At 44.1% G+C, this 21938-nt stretch overlaps 1 protein-coding gene and 1 long non-coding RNA gene across 2 annotated transcripts in view; both read right to left on the bottom strand.

Annotated features, from left to right (window-relative positions):
- The window catches only part of CLMP (CXADR like cell adhesion molecule), a 36316-nt gene extending 15256 nt beyond the window's left edge, over positions 1-21060 (bottom strand). The window contains exon 1 of the mRNA XM_082070170.1: positions 20672-21060. Within this exon, the coding sequence (XP_081926296.1) occupies positions 20672-20699 (28 nt within the window). The 5' untranslated portion in view covers positions 20700-21060. The remainder of the gene's footprint in view (positions 1-20671) is intronic.
- On the bottom strand, positions 12651-17521 carry LOC309448534. The gene is made up of 3 exons (XR_014185815.1): positions 17451-17521; positions 15964-16133; positions 12651-13031 (listed from the first exon to the last, which is right to left on the bottom strand). It is a non-coding gene; the product is annotated as an uncharacterized lncRNA (long non-coding RNA).
- Positions 21061-21938: the final 878 nt, after the last annotated feature.

Below are 21938 nucleotides of genomic sequence, written 5' to 3'. Positions count from 1 at the left end.
TGGGACATCTGCTTTCTGTATTCCTTGGCTGGCAGAGACAGAAAGGCCATGGGTCACCTTCTCCCGAGAGCTCGAGTGGCCCAAGTGACCGGGACGCAGCCCCAGCGCACGCTGCCTGCAGTCGCTCCCCTCCACCGCCCTTTGATTGCAGGAATTCGGTTGTGAAGCAAAAGCATCTCAAAGAAGAAAAATGTGAGCTAACAGTGGGCTCCCGCAGGAACAGGCTGGCTGTGGTAAAATAAAGAGGTCAGCCTATCCCCGTCCATATCCACACAGCATTGCAGAGGTTCTGTGTAATTGGAACCACATGTGCTTGAGGAGGCTGTTAAAACAGAAAGCAAAGGGGCAGAGTCCTGCACGCTGCCGAGTTTCCAAGTGGTGACGTGAAGCATTTGGAATTGAACGTGCGGAGGAGCCAGGAAGGCCCAAGAACAGAAAAAGCAATATTTCACAAAGCAAAGCCTCTGATTTTGAGAGGTTTGCATCAAACAAGAGTGCAGGAGGGGGGCAGAATCTGTTTGGTGCCACAAAGGCACAGACAGATCAAACACATCCTGTGCTACCAGTGGCCACATGGAATCTAAGGATGCTACCAATACATTCCTAGAATTATGAGGCAAAATTGTCCCCGAAGATGCCAACAAGTTATAGCACCAGACACAACTGAATCCAACGCCTAGAGAGATTGTGGAATATTAGAAAAAACACTGCAGCTTTCCATTAGCTGAGGATCTTCACAGGCAGCCAGCAGCTATGTATGTACTGTGCCTGTCCTTCTCATTGCATTTAGAAAAGACAACTGCAAGCAAGAGATTCTGCGTTTACAGCCTTGGTGACCAGAAAACAAGGCATCAGAACTGCATCTTCCTTTTTTAACGGTTCACAGTGTTGTACAGAGCAATGTGTGGAGTCACTTAGCCTTTAGTCCAGGCAGTTTTAGAAGTAAAATGGTCCAGGTGTCTTCTGTTTACCATTGCACAGCTCAGCCTTTCCGTAATGCAGCTGGTGGTTTCAAGCTGTGTGGACTAGATCTGCACAGAGAGCTTGTCCGTACAAATCACAGATTCCTTAGGGGCTGAAGCACCTTTGACTGTCTGATATTCCCTTTCTCCGCAAGCATCTCGGGCTGCTCTGTGTACCTTACAAAGCTTGTATTGGGGAAAGCAAGAGAACAAGACATTCCACCCCTCAACATCAGCAATTTCACTCATTTTGCCTGGTTTAAAATGAGCCTTGCAAGTATAAGATGGTTTCAGTAATAATTTCTAGACTATCTTCTCTCTGAGAAGTATGTTTAGGCCTCTGTCTCCCAGCGAGCCTATTGCTGCTGTCAGCTCACAGACATAACAATGAAGGCACACAGAAATGAAGTTATCTGCCCAAGGCAGACACCAAGCAGAATCCAAAATACAAAACAAGAGAGACAGCAAGAAAACTGTTTTCAAAACAGTATTTGTCCATCGTATCTTCTTTCACCAATTTCAAAACCCAAGGAGTAGGTTGCATCAGTGAGTTAACTCTGAAAAAAATCAGGGAGGGAGGAAGACACAAAATTGATAAAGATGGCCAATAAAGCCATTCTTGTATTGAACAGCCCTTCTCCTATCCTTTCCTCAGCAAAATGTCAGATTGTTAACCAGAAAGCATTGAACCGATTGTGCTTTGCTGCTGCTTTTTGTCATAGAAATTCAGCTTGCTTTAAGCTTGCCAGAAAGGTACCAAGAAACCGGGCAGGTATTCACAAGTTCACTTCATGCCTTTCTGTATCTTTCTCTCCCAGAGATTTTCAAAGTTTGATGTACTTTTAAGGCACAGGCTTCAGTCCCTGTTCAGCACACCCACGTTACCTCAATGAGATGTTCAGCCACATACTTATAATTGCACATAACGCGGTGTGACATCTCACTTATCCACTACAAGCGCTACTAATATGATACAAAATGGATGTCTAATGTATTAGCACTCTGTCACTTTTCATACTTACTCAATCTCAAATCTTCAGCTACAGCCTACCCTAGGGCAGAAACGAACAGCAGCAGCTCCTCCCCATCACCCCCATGAGTCTTGCTAAGGAGATACATTAAACTCTGCAACACTTCGGCAATGAACACAAGAGTTATAGATACCGTCCACCTTGTTGTCTGCAGCCTTTATTTCTCACCAATGCTATAGTTGTTAGGATCAACTGCTTTGTGTTTACCAAACCCATAGGTGAGAAACTTCATTTTCTTAACCCTCATCCTTGCACTGGCTTCAGTATAAACTAGAAGGAAGAAAAAAGGATCAGGTTGTTCATTATTTTATCGCTATTATTCAGCTCCCTCTCTGCATCTTCCCTGGAGTTTGGCACACCAGCACACCAGCTGCAAGCAGCCTCTGAGAACAGATAGATCGGTTTTCTCCTACTGTTACCAGGAGTGATGGCATCTGGACCCTGGGGCCTCCGATGAGTAGAGGCGGAGCTCTGGAAATCCCACTTTCTGAATCAGAGTTAAACTGAACAAGTGGGGATTACTGAGGAACGCAAACCCCAATTGTAAGTGCTGGAAGAGATGCCCAGCCAACTGCATTTGAGGGAGCTGGCATCGCACAGACTGTTCACTAGATCTCTACACACTGTTAGTTTGCATTGTACTGAAAAAAGTCCTTTTGCATTTGGTGAGGTCCTGTGTTCAAAGTGATCCTGAGGTACTTCCCACTAACATTTATAAAACCAAATCCTATACTCGTGAGAACTTGCATTGGCTTTAACAGAGACAAGCATAATTTGGAAAGCATCCTCCCTTCAGAGGGGCAGCTCTCCAAAGTGGAGCACAACAGCTATTTTAACAGAGCAACGCTGCACAGCTGCTGCAAGTGATTCCAAAGCTAAGGAAAGGACAGAAAAGTCAGTCAGGAAATAAGGAAATGCTACTTAGCACAAAACAGAGAGTATGATAAATTCCTACATACTTTTTTCAGTGAGTGTTGGGCACACAGCTGAACCTCAGGGGTTCCTGTGCACTGACAATAGCCAGAGACAGTCAAATCAGAGGAGGATTCCACTGACCACAGGACTGCAGCACGTGAGCTGGACTGCTGGATCCAGCCCACTTGACAGCAACCTACAATCCTAAAAAGGACATGACTACACAATAAAGTTCAATTAATCAAGTTGGTTAAGTGCAGCAACAATGCTGCAACCTTAGAAGCAGCATAAAGAAAAAAATGAATTACTCAATTTTTGCTTCTGTTAAAGTGTTGGGACATTAAAAATGGAAAAAGTGTATTGTTTATTGGTTTTAACTGTCTATTTAGTTGTAAACCTGTTTTGTTTCTTTTTTAATGTTACTGTAGGTGTATCAAAACCCTAGTCCTACTTTAGAAGCTCAAAGCATGAATTAAGTTAGCACACAAGATGCTTGGGAAAGGCCAGGACTAAACCAGAAAGCAGATCCACTTCCCTTCCCTCAGAAACAGGAGCATGCTCAGAGTCCTGACTTCTCAAATCTCATTCTAGCTGGCTTTTAAACACACAGGTGGAAAGACTAAAAGCTTCAGTCTTCGAGCTAAATAAAACCTGGTAACTGTTGGAGTGACAGAGGGATAACTATTCTAGAGTTAACCAGCTCAGAATCAGAGCTGAACTACACTGAGCTACTTCATTTCTCGTGGTCATAACAAACAAACTGCCTCTGCAATAGTAATTACACTGGGAGGAAAGCAGATTTTCCTCTCTGCTCACCATAGGGCTCCAATGCCAGCAGCTGAAACGCGTGTACATATATTTTTGCATGTTTGCAAATACCAAGGGCTCTGCAAAGCAACAAAATCTGCAAAAGCCTAGGGCCATTGCTAGGGGAAACTCTGAATGAGAACACACAAGCATCACGCCTGCCAAATATTCTTGTGACCTTTGCTCAAACAAGCAACCCAGTTCCCTGGCACAGGTCCCTTTCCTACAGCGAGGGATGCCCCGAGAAAGATTAGAGAGGCAGAGCCTTTGTAAGAACAGGCATCGGGTGTCAGCCTCCTGAGAGCAAAAAAGCCCCGTGTGAGAGCTGCATGGAGCTCTGGTCAGCAAGCGCAATGTTTCCGAGATGCTGAACAGGAAGAGGGTTTGGAGAGGGGAGGAGGATAAAAACAGGATTCAGGCAACAGTTGAACAAATCTGCTAATCGGATGTGAAAAGGTCAGGCATCTTATCAAGAAACATACTGTAAAGGTCGGGTGAAGTATACAAAAGTAAGCCTAGGAGGAACGGTAGCACACATGACCAGCTCTACCACTGTGTCTTGGAATTTCCACCCTCCTTTTCAGTTTAACCAAGAGGCCTGAACGACTCACAAGCACCAGTCAGCTTTCCAGGTGTTCTTATCCAGACCGAGGTCCCTACCACAATTTGACCAACTGATTTCTTCAACCATCAAGAAGTGTTTCTATCAACAGCCCTGACTTATCATAAAGGAAATGGGTGTTCTATGGGAACAAGGATCTCAGGAAATTCATCTAAGCTTCCTGGTAGGAAAGCTCAAGCTAGAAAAGGACCTCAAGCCTCAATGCAGAAGTCAGGTTTCCTGGACAAGCTACAGCTTCTCTGCACCTCACTTCTGTCCTTTTCAATTTACGTAAGAAAACCTGCATGCCTCAGGGATGCGTATGTAAAGCTTACAGACAGAACAACAGAATTGTAGAGAAATCAAAGCCACACTTCTCAGAGGTGCCTGACTGGATGAGAAGCAACAGACAAGTTCCAAAAGAGGGAATTCCAGCCAGGTATTAGGACAAAACTTCACTATGACACCACTTAACCACAGGAATAGGGACTCACAGATTGTGGAATCAGTATCCTTGGAACTATTCAGAACTGGACTGGCTGGAAAAAACAAGGACAGAGGACAAGTTCAAGTGCCATGGTTGTGTTTTGGCCACCGTGACACAAACTGCGCACACAGCTGCTGGGCCAGGGTGGTGGGTTCTTCACGATCCAGCCCCTCGTGATGTCTGGCAACCATCTGTCAGCCACACTCCCAGTAAAGCCCAGCTCCCCCGGCGTGGGTGGTCTGTGGGGATAACCAAGCACGTCGTTTATTTGACTAATTCAACCTTTTTTCACTGCTGACAGTTATCAGTGAGAAGGTCACAGCTGTCTCCAGTTTCACTCCAGTACCAGCTTCAAGATTCTTTTTCTCCACATTGTGAAAAAAACACAAGCTATTGTAACTGATCAGATACATCACCTGATACTGTTTCTTGATGGCCTAAACTTGCAAGTAAAGACACATCTATTTAACATTGGGTTTTCCCCAATATTTACTTGAGGAACACTGAAATTTATTTCAAAGTACCATAAAAATAACTAAATCATTAACAGACCACAGAAAGCAGTATAAAAAGGGCAACGGCAAATGCGCTAAGGTAAAACCTTAAATATTTGCATAGTACTTGACATTATCCAGCAATGCTCTGATTTGGGGAAATGAAGCAAGTATGTGAGCTCAGCTCTTGTTTGCGTTCTTTGTCTCCATACCCTACTGGTGATGCTGGAAACGCACATAAACCCATGTTTGCTGGGAGGTGCCTTCTCTGCAAAAGCCACACCATGTGCTTGCCTGCAAGATGAAATGAACTTCTTATACTATTGCTCTTCAGTGTTCCTATGGGTTAATTTTTACTTGAAGAATTTCCCATGTTCTCAAACCACAAAAAGCCAGCAAAATATTTGGCTAGTACCTGCAGTACTCACGGATTTTTGCTGCTTTGGCTTCTCTAGGAAAGTCTAGTTTCTTTAATAGGAGCTGACACAGCTGCTCCCCCCGGCTCTAGGAAGGTATTTGCAGTCAGACCAGGTAAGAACACTGTCTGTCTAAACAGCTCCTAAGTGTCATTGTTTTCAGTTTGCAAAGGAAAAAGGAGATATTTAAAGCTCAATCTGCTCATGGATAACTAGGAACACAAGACTAAGGTCACAAGGAATCAGTGGCAGATGTACAACTCACAAGGTCCATCCACATCAAACTACACACTGGAAAGAACTCTTGACTGGCTTCTTGCAGAAGGCAAAAGTTATCAGTGCCCTTAAGCACCAGGCCAAGCTTTAATTCCAGCTAAATTAGCTGATGGCACAGTCTTTTTGCTTCTTATAAAAGTTAAGTTACATTAATCTTATGCAAGTTACCACTCAGTGCCAAAAAGAGGCCATGGAAAAAAGCAATATAACCACTGTGCTGAATTTCACCCTATACAGACCACAGCGGGAAAGGAAGAAAAAAAAGTAAAGAATCAGCTCATGTCAGCTCATTACTTCTAGTTTCCAAATAGGACAGAAAGTGAAGCCAGCACAGAGCTGAGCTGCAAGGAGGTAGCTGGCTTCTTGCCCGATACATCGGTTCATTTTTCTGAGGCCCCTTCAAGCTTCACATGGCTAAAAAAGGAAGTTCAAAAACGTTACACTGGAAATAAGAAGCGCTGCATCTGTCCCTCTCGCTCCCTGCCTGGAGGGAACACCCCAGGCAAGCTTGGGCTACCCGAAGGAAGATGAGCAGGCTGCTGTCATCTCCACCCGATTCTTGCCTGGCAAAGGGAGCACAGGAGCAGCGACCAGCCCTGGGCCATTCCCAACACCCGCTGTGTTCCTGGCTGCTGCTGAAGCACTTGGCTGTAAAATACAGGTGTCAGGTCACACCACATCCCCTCCAGCTTTTTGAGAAGCTTCAAGTCCTGAAGAAAAAGTCAGTTTCCTTTTCATAGGGTGCTGGTGGCACAGGAGCAGAACTGGCAATTGACAGTGTTTCCTGCTGAACCTGACAATTGTTGCAAAAACTAAGTATTTTCCATGACTAAAAATGGCAACAAAATAAAAATCCCTATTCATACTGCAAGAGCAAGGTTTTCTTGCAATGCTGCTTCAGCCTGAACTGCCACAGCACAGGGAACAAACGCTCCAGACACCCCAGTGGTCCCTCCCATCATCAACCTTACACTGCCATGAAGAAACCGGTGTCACCAGTACCACGGTGATTTTGAGAATCTGACACTAGTTCAGTGGATGAAGAATGAGAAGAGCCGTTTTACCCCAAGCTACTAAGCAGCTGATTCCAAGAAAACCCCTTTTCCCTTGGGAAGCACCATCCCCTCCGTGCACAGGGCTTGGGGAGCAGCGGGAGGGGAGGGCAGTTACACAACTGCCGCAGGAACTGGGGGAGAAGAGACGTCAACTTGCTAAAACACGAACCCGGGAGCCTTGCGGATTCGGTCTCTAGCATCCATCAAACATGATTAATTTTAATGTCACAGCATTTTAATGTCAATTACTTTTAATGTCACTGCTTCTTCACTAGCGCAACCACATTTTAGAGCCGATAAGAGATTCCCCCAAAGAACTTTTAAGATCAAATAAATAAGCAATCAAAAATAAATGCGACAAACACCAGCAGCAGCCTGGTGCCTCCCTGCTATTGTAAGGCTCTTGATGTGGCAAATCCAGCTATTTTAAAGGCTGAGGCAGTTGAAAAAGAGCCTTTCATCTTTAGGGTCAAATTACTAAGTAAAAATTTTCTTCTACTCCCGTTTTTCTGAGTACATAATTTGGCTAATTGAAGATGTCTGTTAGCCTAATGTAATAATATCAGGCCGCATGTCTAAGCCCTCAGACAAGGATATACTTTGTTTAGATGCTGCACAGAGCAGATAATAAAGATAGTAATGATTCTGGGTATCTTAATTTGTATATAAAAGAGACAAGAGGCAGCTTGAGACTGACAAGCAAACCCATGGGACTTGAAACTTAAAATCTTTAGGTTATCAAGTGCCTGGACAGCTGAATATTTTTTGCAAAGCAACAGGGATGTTAACTCCTCACATTATTTCTAACCCATGCAAATGTTTCGAATTTAAAAGCCTGTACTTGGATTCCAATTCCTCTGGGTTTATATACTCTCTGGCAGAAGCAGCAGATAGATGAGAAAAGAAACAGCACAGAACATACACAAAGGGAGGGACAATCAAAGACCTTATTCCACACATTATAGACATAGTACCTGCTTGTGGCCTAAAGCAGCCTAATCTTGATAGAACATTCAAATCACTGCTGCATATCCAGAAAGCCTTTTTTTTAAAAGACTTGATTCAGGCTGGAAAAAATTTGTGGGTACAAACAACAGGAAAAATTCCTATGTGAACTTCTGATTGTTAACCTTTTTTCAAATAGCTGGAGAGGTTGACAAAGCCTCAAACTCCATGGGGTTTCTCAAAACAACAAAAGAAGCCTTGTACATGTCTCCAGAATAAATTACAAGACTGAGGGTAAGTCAGGCCTCTATTCCAATAGGAAACTTAACTAAAAAAAGTAAACAGACAAACTAATGAAAACAAACTGCCAGACACCTGCATGGTCTATTTTAGAGTCCAAGAACTGACTTGGTGCTTTAGTGGCACATTAAACTCCTTGATGATTGAGTCTCAGCTTCTATTTGGCATTTGTCAAGGCTCAACTTCTAGCCAGCAGCTCTTAAAGACCCTTATATTCCAGATTACAGAGCCCTCTGACAACAGTTACCCAATGATGTCAGGATCCAAGGCTCAGCCAGAACCAAGGGTGGGATTTACTGAACTTGATGAGTTAATTCTTTCCCTCTTTTCAGACAGTCACAGCATCCTGTCTCTTGATCTGGGCAAAGTGTCTATCACATCATCCTTGTGTCTATGTTCGCCTAGACACACGGTGCTCAAAAAAAGCAAAAAACAAACATTAACTATAAAAGGTAAGCAGGTACAACATGAGAGGTGCCAAGAGATGCCAGACAGCACGTTCTGACAGAGCTCTGTGTATATCTGACAGTAAGCACAGCCCAGAGTCATCTCCCGTCTCAAACAGTTCACATTCCTTCAGCTAAACCCAGCTGGGCTGCATTGTTTAACAAGCTGAAAAGCCGCCTTCTGCCAGGGCTTTACTGCAGGGACCTTTACCCTGGTCCAGACTAAGTCTCCAGGCACAAGCTCCTAAACAAAGCACCACACGCCAATTATTTATGCATTTCTCCTGTCCTGAGCTGCCCAGAGAGAGCACGGCTGCGAGGCTGCCAGGGATCCGGAAGGCCAGCTCTCCACAAAACCACCCAAGGCTGCATCGAACTCAACAAAGCCAAAGCTTAAATTACTCAACAGGCTCCCCAGACTATTTTGTCAATCCAAGAAGTGATCCAACCTGTCTTCTCCATTACATCCAACCCATCAGATTCATTGAAGTTCAGCAGTTCAGACCTACCCACTCAGCCAGTGTCCATGCCTCTTATTTATACTGAGATATGAGCCACAAAATGTTTTCCAATAAAATCTCAGTGAGATTTAAACATTCTTCCATCTTTCTCTTCTGCAAAGATCTGTTCCAACAGGGCAGAGACTATTTCCAAAACCAGCACCATTAGTGGGAAGACAATGGTAACCACCTCGGCTTTCAGGGGCAGGTGACCCATTTTGCTCAGGAATGAACATTAAGAAACAGAGCATCTGGCTACTAGGAAACAGATTCAAGGTGTTTGACTCCTATTCAGGAAGACATTAGATGTTTAGAAGCCTCACAAGTTAAATTAGATTTATTACTTCAGGTATACAAATCCATACTTTTTCCTAACTGCCTGATATTCAGCAAGAAGTTTCCCACGTAACCATGTGATTCCACATACTGTCAGTTATGTGGGTTTTCTTCCCCCACCTCCATCTGATACTGGACTATATTGGAGTGAAATAGCAACTTAGATAAACTGTCAGACTCATTTGGTGCAGTAACTCATTGCTCCTTATTCCCATGTTTGCTCTCAGGCAGGAGGAGTCTGACTCGCTGGCTGAATCTGTGGAAGTTAAATACTTGTTAGGGTTACTGTGGAGTTTTCTAAGGCATCTGTCAGAGTCTGATGCAATTGTGACAGCTCACGGAACTGAATCAAGGGCATGAATAACTGCGGCAAACCTATGGGCCACAGAAAGGAGTATGGCTGGCTAACTGAGTGTATTAGTCATTTGCTGACTACAAATATCAGGAAAAATCTGGCCAGGGAAGAATCCCTTCTTTACCCTCTTCCTGTATTCCTTCCCTCAGACCAGCTCCTAATAATAACTGGAAACAAGATAACAGGCTAAGTGGGTATCCTAACTCTCATTGTACTTCTTAATTGTATAACACATGCTTGTTAAGTGCAGACATTGTGTCTAGGACAGAGTTTTAATGAGGAAATCTTGCACCAACAATTACCATGCCTATTTGAACTTTGGTTGTCATATGTGGAGTGACAGGAGATATACACCCCTCATTTCCCCGTTTCAAGCCGCTAGTTTACCCTCTGCCTCCTACATTTTTTTTCAGCCCAGCAAGCTCAGCAAATGGAAAAGTTGCAACAGCTTCATAACACTGAAAGTAGTTTATTATGTTTGCCTAGTAGAGAAGAAATCAAATGGCTCCATCCTGTAGATAACAGCAGTTCGCCGGCCCCGGACCACACAAGTCTCTGCATCTGGCCCTCATTAACATCTAGAAACAAAACCCAAGTGTCTGTCTGCCACGCAATGGGGCTTATTTATCATTTATGCAGAATAAGCCAAATACAATGTGCCCACGTGCAGGGTCTCACTTGATCCTCAGGGGTCATTTGGGATGATTATAGGTACCAGGATGACTGGAGCAGGGAAAAGGGGGTATCCTGAGTAAGACTTACAGTCTGGTTTGCAGTGAGGCCAGTTCCCTGATCAGCCAGCTGCTTCTGGCATCCTTCAGGAGAGAAGCTGCTGTTTGGGGGATGGTGCAAGGGGAGGGCACTGTCATGGGATTGCTCAGAAATGTTTTATTCAGGCTGTTTATCCTCAAAAGAACATTTTCCTCTTAGATTAAATTATCCAGATTCTGTTTATTCTAAACACAGGAGACAGGACTCATGCATTTCCTCTTTTTAGGAAGTATGGCTCAGTGTATTTCTTCCAAAATTTATAAAGAATTGAAGTAAGGACTGGTATGGCTCCTGAAGATTTCTAACTCTTCCTCCCCTAAATGCTGCAAGAGCCAGCTCTGTCAGAACACAGTTACATCGCAGTGGCATGAAATACAAATGCAAACAGACAACAGCTATAAGCTCTTTGGAAAGGGAAGGCTGATAAACAGTCAAACTATTTACCAATACTGCACATCTCTTCCTCCGATGGCCATAAACCACATTATATAATGAGACATTTCCCTTTTTACAGATGGGGAAACCAAGTCTCCAAAAGGACTCAGAAAACCACCTCCTGGTATGATGACTGAGATAAGACAAGTTACTTAACAATAGATCTGAACCTTCCAAGTGATACTTTTTCATTCCAATGGACTGCAAGGGTCACCACTGGAACTGGAAGAAAAACAGATTCCTGCCTTCCCATTGCTGCTTCTTAGCAAAATTCTGACTCTGTAAAAACACCACCAAGTCTCATACCCCATTTTCCAAGCATTAGTCACGCTGTACTTGTACAAGAAGTCTGTCTCCACCTGAAGCACAAGGGAAGGATCTTGCTCAGTCTTCCAGGAAACCTGAGAGCCATATAATGAACAGAGCTCCTCTGCCCATAAGGCCAACCTGTCTCAACATTCATATCACAGCTCGGGACTGATGCAAGTCTAATGTTCCAGTATCTTTAATCTCTCGCAGCTGCACAAGACATTTTTCCTGGCATCTACTCCAAATGTTCATATATTATGTACTACTTCTGGATCAGAGGGTAATGTAGAGAATATATGAACACTGACTGCTATTTAAAATGTCTGCAGAAATAACATTTATCTGCTACATCAAGTCTTCTCTGTCTGCACAGTATGAACATAACTGACGGTGGGTGTTTATAAAGCACGTCTAATCATTACCTGCTCAATTACTGTTGTTGCGATGCACAGCTAGCACTAAGTGCTGCTCATTGTAGGGCTCCACCAGCTTCCTGTACTAGAGGAATTCTTTATGCTTTGTTTCTAATTCTGCATCATAATCAGGCCCTAATTTTATGCATATTGGCTCAGGGTATTTTTAACTTTTTTACATCGTCAGTCTGCTTGCCACATCCTTGCTGAAGGGGATTCCTCACTTTAAGTTCTTCTCTCGGTAGGGCAGGATGGCCTCTTTCGGTTGAGGATTATAGGCTCTGACAGTGCTGACACAGAAAAATAAAACCCCAGAATGATTTAAAGCAATGAGCAGGGCTGCTCCCTCAAGATCAGGAATATACAGCTACTGCTGTCCTTCCCGCCCATAACTCAGACCCAGCCTAAAACTGGCTACTTATACACCTGATCCAGAGAGAGCAAGTCACAGACCCTTCGACAGTCTCACCCCCACCATGCACTCTTCACTTGCTGGTAAGATTACCAATTTTCAGTAACAAGGAGAAAACACACTGTCCCCCCTCCACATTATGGCCCATTGTCACAATGGTTTCCTAAATAATTCCATCTGGTGCAATAAGGGCCAGTTTCTTCCATTAACATTCTGGGTTTGGATTTCCTCCTCTCTCCTGGTGCTTTCACAGAAGGATATGGAGCAGGGGAAGATGCTTGGCTGGCAACTCAAAGAAACACCACAGCCTCCACTGCATTCAATGACATTTACTAATGGGTATTCATTGCTGTCCCACAATGGAAGCAACATGCCCAGGGCATTACCAAATAGGACAAAGATGCAAGCCCAAGTAATCAGAGGGAAAAGTATTGTGCAATGCAGGATCATTAGCTCCAGAGCAGAGGAGCTCAGAGCTTTGAGCTTCTCTTGTACCAGGTCATATTGCGTCTGCATTAACAGCTGCAGAATTGTCTCCTCTGTTCACTCCAGGGGTAGCCTTGGGCTAACGGGAAGGAGCTGTGACAAAGCCAGATGAGCCAGAATCCATTTGCCACGCTGAGTAGCACCGATGGGAAGACTCCTGAACTGCAACACAGGGGCTCCAGCTTCTCTTACTCTGCAGAACAGCAACTGAGGCACAAAGCAGCTGAAAGCAGCATTTTCAAACAGGCCCAACTTCACTCGCAGCCCAATGCGGCATGACTAAGGAAACAAAAGGCTTTGCTGAGCACAACTGAAAGCTGTAACACTACTTTAAGACTGTTTTTACACTTCAAGTCTGAACTAAGGCTACCAGAGACATCAAATTTCGGTAGTGCTCCGGCTTCCACTGGTAATCACGTCTTGCTTCATTTTTTGAAGAACACAATAGCTCATAGGCTCACCACTGGATAAAACACACTGCACCTAATTCTCCCCTTCATGTACCTACAAGTCAGTCAAGTTCCCTCAGCAGACTCTTAAGTTTCCCATTTGGAGCACACTAAGCTGTTTGCTTTCCACGAGCAGCACTTGCACACGCTCATGTCTTACAAGACCCACAGAGCATTTAGCAGACATTCACTGAAGCTGCGCGTCGCTGCACTGAAATGAGGCCTAGTGCCAGATAATGCCTGGGGAAAATGAAGCTATTTCCTTAATATTACTCAACAAGGCAGGATCTGCAGCAGGATTCCCAGCACCCTGCCAGACACTGGCCTCAGGTCTCACTTCAGCACATTTGCTCTGCAATTACCCTGCCACAGAGTTCCAAATCTGGCTCTGTACCTTTTTTCTGCAGAGGTTTGATAAATGGTCCTTTGTTCAGAAAATAAAAAGCCCCCATGTTGGAGAACGTGGCTCCTTTTTCCTCTTGTCCCTGGAATTGTGATTGGAAATAATTGGAAGTGTCACTGGAAGTAATCAGAAGTGACAGTCCCTGGGCTATAAGGCTTTCGCTTCAAGTCTAACGATCCCCCCGCAAAACAAAACCTAAATTTAAACAATGAAGTCAGAAAGTGATTTGCCTTCAAGGGTGAAAACCCTGCAATATTTTTTTAACAGAAAAGAAGTGCTTGAGTCTGTTCTAGTTCAATATTCAAGGCTTGTTGTGTTATACGAAAGACTTTCCCCCACACACCCAAAACCACCCCACTGTTTCCCAGCACTCTGCAGCCCTACCCTACAAATAAAGGTTCATGTCTATACTGAGCATTTATATGGCCTTTAAAATTTTCTCAAGTCTTTAAAAAGCAAAAAAATAGCCTAAGCAGCCTGAGCTATGAGACTCAGCCAGCATGCATCTCAAATATTCCAAATACTGGAAAACCACCTAATTCTGATATTTTTGCTGAGGCACAAGGAGGGGAGGGGAATGAAGCCATTCTTCTCCACACTCCAGCTCTGGAGAGGCCTAGCTTGTACTAGCGGCCATCCATGCACATAGGGAAAGGCAGTTTCTGCTCAACAGAACTTGCAGCCTAAAGAGCCAAAGAGTGGAAAGCACAAGGCAGTGGAAGAAGAGCTACAGAGGGATGAAGATGACTTGCCAAGATCTAGATCAGAGGAGGGATCTGCATCCAAATTCCCAGCCCATGCACTGACCACTCCCTAATGCTTTCCTGAGCTGTTGCTTTTTGTTTTCCCTTCAGATAATCCAGCAAAGCACAGCATTTCCCTTTACAAAACAGCCTCTGAAAGGTATTTTCACTGACAGACTCCAGTATTGCTAGAGTTATTGTGCCTCTGCTGCTAGTTAAAAGGAACAGTTTGATCTTGAGTTAATGCTGGTGCACAGGCTTTGAGACAGACAAGTGTTCTCCTTTCTCAAAAGCCAGAGGAAAAGGACAGGGGACTCCCACCTACCATTAGTTGGCTCCCAGGCTTTGCTCTGCCGAACAGCTCAGCACAATGGACACTTTACCTCCAAACAGAAGCTCTAGGACCTCAGCCTGCTAAATTGTCACTGATGGATTCAGGAGTTTGTCAGTGATCTGCCCATCGCTGCTTCTACCTATGCTTGAGTACATATTAAAAGGAAAATGGCTTTTGGTCAGAGCTGCAAGGGTTCTAGACGCATGACATAACTGCTATCTCTCCTTGAGGTTGTGCAGACCCACCCATAGCTCCGCTTCTTCCTCTGTTCAATGGCCTTTATATACTTTTGCACCCACTTCTGCACCCAATACAGCCCTGCCAGACTGAGCCACAGCTTTGTGTGACGCTCACCAGAAAGCAGGCTACAGAAGCAGCAGTGCCGTGTGATGGCAGACCAAATGCAGTCTAGTCATTGACATCAGTTGCCTCTAACTGTGCACGCTCCATTTCAAAAGACTGTTTCCAGGAGAGCAGCCTCTCTTCTGCCAATGCAAATTATTAGCACAACAAAAATTTCACTGACCTTTTCCTACCAAAGGCAATTAAACTGCAGGCACTAAGCTGAACTTCAACCTTTCTACCTCATCAGTTGGGAAGTCACATACACTAAGGCTTCATACTCATTTTCCAACCACAAAAATGGATGGCAGCTACACAGGAGAAGAGACAGGCTGAAAATATACTGTAATGTATATTGATTCTTGTGGGACAGCAACTCCGACATCATTAATCTGGGTTGGCCCATTAAGAGAAATGCTGCATTACAACATTTGACTTTTTAAACTGCCACATGCTTTCCTAGAGAAGATGAAGGAGCTGATGAGGACAGAAGTTGTTTCGTGATCTATACTGTTGTTCGTGATATATATACAATTGCTCAGTATCCTTAGCAGCTTGTTGCAAAGAAAAGACAGAGCTGCCAAGTCACACAAAGAAACCAAGGTACCAAAAAAGCAGCTTGAGAAGTGGCTGGCAATGGTGCTGAGGTCCAGCAGCACCCATCCTCCTCACATTGCCCAGGTGCTTTTTCTAATAGTCAGCGAGCTTCTGGGAAAAGGACCCAGCTTTATTCTGGGTTGCTAACCCACTGCTAGAGCTTCCAGCCACTACTGCATACACCCTCTGTATTCTACCCAGTGAAAAGCATGTTTTAGACAAGGTTTGAACCCCCAGCTGGCAAAGGTGAGATGTTGTTCTTCCACTCAGTAATACCAAAGGAACAGACTGAAGTGAGAAGAGCATCAAAGAGATGAAAAAAGATAGAAATGCACCTCCTCACCTCTGTTGACTTAACTTTCCATCCCTTCACACTTTTTCCATTGTTGTGCTTCCTGCACAGCCGTTTCTGCATCCTCCACTATCCTGTCATTTGAGTATCTATTCACGGACCTCAGTGACCTGACTTCACCCTTGGCTTTCTGCTGGGCTGCCTCTGTAAACGAACCACTGCTAAAAACAGACCAAGAAACAGCTTTGAGGAAAAAGAAGACAATCCATTCATCTTTTAGACAGGGCACTGCCAAGCTCCCACTGCACCCCAAGTAGACTCCTGTAACACGTTAGCGCATGCAAGAAATGCACAATATTGTGTGCACACGAGCAAAGCTTGCTCTGCAAGTGTATAAAATACATTAGAGATACACAAGCAACAACTACTGCCTTGGCTAAGAGGCAACTGATGTAGCTAGAAATCTAAGGTACAATTTGACTAAGGCTGTCAGACTAGTTCTGAAAATGCACAGATGCAGCTCACAGCACCCCACTTTATTGGTACTAAACACACGTGCACACAAAAAACCCTTCAAACGCACACTAAGTTTTGTCAGAGCAACCGTTAACATTTCTTTTCAGGCAGTTCCTGAAAACTCAAACCAATCCCAGACTGCAAACCTGCTAAGTTCCCTATAAAGCCCTGTATTTGCCTTGAGGAAAACAGGGGCATTTGTTGTGATTCTGAGGATAAACATCAGCGTATCTCCAAGCCAGTTGTGCAATGACATTTCTGGGAAGCTCTTACACAAAATGTCTTTCTGAAGTGGGCCAGAGTACCCCACAGAAACAGACCACTAACTAAACACGGACAGGCAAGATCGAGGGTGGGCACAAAGGCAAAACACAAATTGTTTTCCATGGGAAGTTCAGAAAAGCTGCCTCCCCTTCTCTCTGGCTCTATTTCCCGTAATATAAATTCCTCGTCATAATTTCAGCTCGACTTTGGCATGCTGCTTTTCCTCACTCTGGAAAGGTACCTTTCTCCTTCTTTCCTCATGATAAAATGGAAAGAACAGGGTCCCCCAAATAAATATATTTTTGTTAGATGCTAAGAATCTGAACTATTCCATATAAAACAAAGCACTACTAGAGAGAAATGGGCCATTTCTCATTAAGTGTCTTGACAAAATATTTGACACAAACCATCCCCAGCTGTAGAAGAATGTGTTTCGCAAGGAGTGTTAACCCTGATACCCTGCCAGATAGCAACTCACTCAATTCTGTCTAGCTCCTTTGAATTCCCCCGAGTGGCAAATGGACACGCTGCTTTTCTTTGCTCCCTTTTCTTAGACATTCCTACAGCAGTGTTGTATTAAAGAGCTCTTTGCTCTGTCCTAGAACTAAGTTCCCATTACTGTAACAGGCTGAATCTTGCCTAGATTAGATGCTTTGACTGCTTTTGGGGTTCTCAGGACAGATGACTTGTCAATTATCAGTTATATGAAGCTGTCCTTGGGAGAACAGTCTTTTGAGCTAAACACACCAAGAAGTTACCTTAATTCCTTCAGAATCCAATGACACCAAGAGAAGGTAAATTCCACCCAGCAAAACGGCACACAAAGCCCTTTTCACAGCTACAGATCCTTCTTTTCATAGTCCACTCCTGAGCCGCGTCTTGGCTTAAGTGCTGTAAAAACAGGGGGCAAAGCCTTTGTCCCACCAAGCTTCTAATTGTATCATTAAACAAACAGGCAGAGGCAACAGAGCCATGAGAAAGCTAAGAAATAGCAAGTGTATCATATACACTGTTAGTTACCATTGAGAAATTTGGGAAATAAGACATCCATCAGCTTAGTTTTCAGGTTGCTTAATGAAGTCTCCCTTGCCTTTTACTAGTTCCAGGCAGAAGCATTCCATTAAAATGTCAATCTTCCCAGTAACTCAGTGGCAGCAGGAGTGCTTTTTTTGCAAAAGAAAATAACTAACCCTGCAGTGGTAGCTGGCTCTGCTGGAGTGTACCATCGCAAGGCTTTGAGGAGAAGGATCTCAAGGAGATGCGATAGGGCACATTGCAGGTTGCCTGTGCTCTTAAGCAGGAGAGTCAGTGCACTAGAGCACAGCCCCAGGCTCACCTACCGCTGCAGAGCCACCTCCGTATCATCACAGATTTTCAAGCTAGAAGTCCAGTGACTACCTAAGCAAACGCACGCTGTCAGACCCAATCGCTCATGCCAACAGGCACTGGAAGGATCTATGCCATAACCTTTCTTCTAGTGCAGTGAGACAGAGTCTTGGTGTTCAATACAGCAAGTGCGTACCCCTGGGACAGCACTGGAAGAGTCACTGACCACAGAGCTCAGCCCCATCTGTACAAAAGGTACTTCCACTGTGACAGCTGCACCCACTCCAGCAACATCACCCCCATGTAACACACTAACACACTGAACACATCTTTGTCAGGCAACTGTAAGGCAGACCCAGTGTATACTGTGGTAAGCAACCTCTAACACTAACATAAAAGGTTCAAGTCCAATAGCAGGACACCAGAAAACCAGATGATTTCGCTTAGCACATGTACTGCTCATAATCTTCCAGCTATTGGTTTCTGAAGGGCAGAGCACATATACCAGCCAACAAGTGAAGAAAACTCATGTAGTACCAGTATCGAAGCCACACAGACAAGCATTGCTCATACAAACATATTTGATTACAAGGAAGGCAGCTTTTTACTTGAACAGAACACACTAAAAATATTCACAATTGACTTGGAGGGGGTGAAAGTAGGCAATGGAGACTTCCAGCACCTGCAAAAGTTAAACCAATTAAGAAACATTTCAATAAAAGCATTTGCTAGTTTCTTTACTTGCTGAGAAATGCAACATTCTGTTATGAAGTTATTACACTCAAGTGAAAAATGACATATTTCCCATGGAAATTTCCATTTTGATTTTTAAGAGTGGAGTGCATTACACAAGGAATTTGAAACAACTTCAACCAGCTGTAGACGAGATGAGAATCAGATGTCACACACAGTTCCACAGAGGCACACACACCAGCAGGCCACCTTCCGCTCCTCACTCCCTCCTGCTTCATTTACCTGGCTTTTACAGGGGAAATAAGCTCAGTCATGCTCTTGCCCACACCTTAGCACGTCTTTTCACCTTATTTTAAAAGTTTCCTTGAAACTACTTGGCTCCTGGATGTGGCTGAGCACCTGCCTGCCGATAAATAGCAAATGAATTCCTCATTGGGCTTTGCTCACACACCCAGCTTTTGCTTTACTTATTAAACCTCTCTGTCTCAATCAAGAAGTTTTCCCACTTTTACTGTTCTGATTCTCTCCCTATCCCACCAGAGTACAGTGAGCAAGTAGCTGTTTGGTGCTTAGTTGTCAGCTGGGGTTAAACCACAACAGTTCTCCGTGTTCTCATTCTAAACCCCAAACACATCGCTAGGAAGAAAACCACCTCTAGCCCAGCCAAAACCAGGACACACTATGTCCCCCATACTGAGACACAAATGGCCATCGCGGATATGTAGGGGTGACAAACTGCTGCCTGCACTCTCCTGCAGATTCTGCAGCACATCTAAGCCCATCACACTCCTACAAACAAAACCTTTGCTAACAGCAATCCCTAGAGCAAAAACCTTCTCTATGATTTATTCAGCAACTGTGCAAATGCTGCTTGTCTTTCAGATACCTAGAAATCTGGCTAGCCCATGTTCCACACCTGTGGGACTTCAACAGGGCTGTCCCTTGCAACGTTTCTTATAGCTGTCCAAAAACTGATTCTACCTCTGGTCAGCCACATCAGTCCACCACCCTGCGAGGCTCAACTCATCCCAGGGAATCAAAGACCAACCTGCTTTTCCACACCGGTACCCAGGTTCCTAGGGTACAAGATGACCCCAGAATCACAGCCTTTGCCCAGCCACACATTTCCAAGCTATGCGCCTGTCAGCACGATCTGGTGAGCAGAAAGGAGACAGAAGCTCACTCATCACATCACAGCGCCTCTGGAGATGCAGAAACCCAGGCTGCTTCTGAGTCAGTCTTTGTGGGCAAACCCCCTCAAATACCTCAGGGCTGCAAACTCTTTCCCCCAGCAGCTACGGCTTTAACAAGCAGCTCTCTCCAGTCCTCCCGCCTTCACTCTCCTATAGATTCTTTAATATCTCCACTCATCTCCTTTTCCGTCAATCTCTACGTTTTTTCCCTCCACTCTTTCAGCAGCCCTCTTACTTGGTGCCCCTTTAACCCCCTTCTCCCATCCTTTCCCCCCCGATCTCCTCCCCTCTTGCACTTCAACACATCTGTTTCTAATCTTAGGCATCACTCAAAACAATAATTCCTTTTTATTTTAAAATCCAAATGTTAAATGCCCAAGCAAATCAAAACAGAGTTAAACAAATCTGACACTATGCCTGAAACAAAGACATTTTGTTCACCTTGTTTTGCTAAAGAGGTTCAAACCCCTATTTCATTGCTTAAAAGCGCTACCTTCTTTAAACAAAAAAAGACTTGAAAAAGAGTCCGTTTAACCACCACTTCTAAAACTGAATCCAGGTATTAAAAGGTCTGTGACTATCAACCTGCTATTAAAGCAACAAGAAAAGCATCAGAACCCAAACACCACCCTAATCTGAGTTCTCCATAAAAGTTTTTAGCTCACAAATCCCTTTCTCCAGCTCATCAGAAATGAATTTCAGTCACGCAGAGAGAGCACATGGAAGTTTGATTAAAAGCGCTACACAAAACCAAAAAGCCAACTTACCTAAAAAGAGAATTGAAAGTGCAGACATTCCGTCTCCAAGCAAGAGGGACTTTTCCTGCCTTTTTCTTCTTTTCTCCCAGGAACAGCAGGCAGACCTGCACAGGATTCAAAAGAACGCCTCTGGAATGCACCGAGTGTAATTGCATCCATGTGCCAGAAAAATAACCAACTTCACTCTTTCTTCCCTTCTGCTATTCATCGTCTTGTCCATATTCCATCCAGATTCAGCGAGAGCTCTTCTGTGGCCGGTAATTCAGGCCCTCAAGTTTCTGGAAGAGAAGAGACAGGCAGTGCAGCAAGGAGTTCACGTCTACAGCAGCGTAGAACAATTTTGCCTGTCTGAAAAGGAGAGAAGCGGGGGAAACACTGTGCTCAATGTTCACCACATGGCTGCCTCTCTGAGGAGCCCCTCCCTACCATCAGCTGGGATTAATAGTGAAGACCAGTCATGTGGGTGAGGTAGAGCTAATTTCAAGCAATAACATATATATTTACCTTTGAAGGAGAAACAAGAGGATTTCTCTAGTGTCAAAACAGTTAAGTTTCAAGGCAGTAAAAATCCAACATGGAAAAAAAAAATCATATTCATCACTCAAGGGCCAGAGAGACACACTCCGAAAAAAACACATATGCTCTTCAGAATAATAAACACGCTCACATGTATTCATTATCTTTACTGTCTTTTGTAGCTAGTAAACAGCAGAATTAAGATTTTTAGTCTTCCTGGAATACTTTCTCCATTTGCCTCATGGCTTCCTTTTTGATTTCCTAGGAGAGAAAAAAATTCCCCCAAATTGATTTAATTTTGCATTTTATCCGTGCTTCACTGACAAAGTAAAATCCCAAATCAAGCAGAAATTGATTGTCTATATTTAGTGACTACGGGATACAACTTATAACTCAGTCTCCAAAGGTCATTTTAAAACAGCCCAAGAGACCTTCACAGCGCATCTTCAGCTTCACCCCAGTGCAGTTAGCAAGTACACGGGTTTTAAAAACCAGCTCAGACACCCCATTCTGCCATCACAGCAGGGAAGACAAACTGCTCACTTTCTGCAAGAAGGATCAAATGTGGCAGGGAGTTCATAGACAACTTTAACCACCTACTGAGCTGAACTAGCTGGAAAATAACTTCTTTATTCTTTAGTAAAACATGCACATAACTTGCTGCTCACAGCAAGACAACAGCGATGTTTTACATGTATGCATACACACAACTGTCCTGACCTATTGCACTTGACAAATACACACATCATGCTTACACTTT

The sequence above is a fragment of the Streptopelia decaocto genome, assembly GCF_964273445.1.
Source record: "Streptopelia decaocto genome assembly, chromosome: 21".
Classification (NCBI taxonomy): domain Eukaryota; kingdom Metazoa; phylum Chordata; class Aves; order Columbiformes; family Columbidae; genus Streptopelia; species Streptopelia decaocto.
This window is presented reverse-complemented; position numbering and strand designations above follow the sequence as displayed.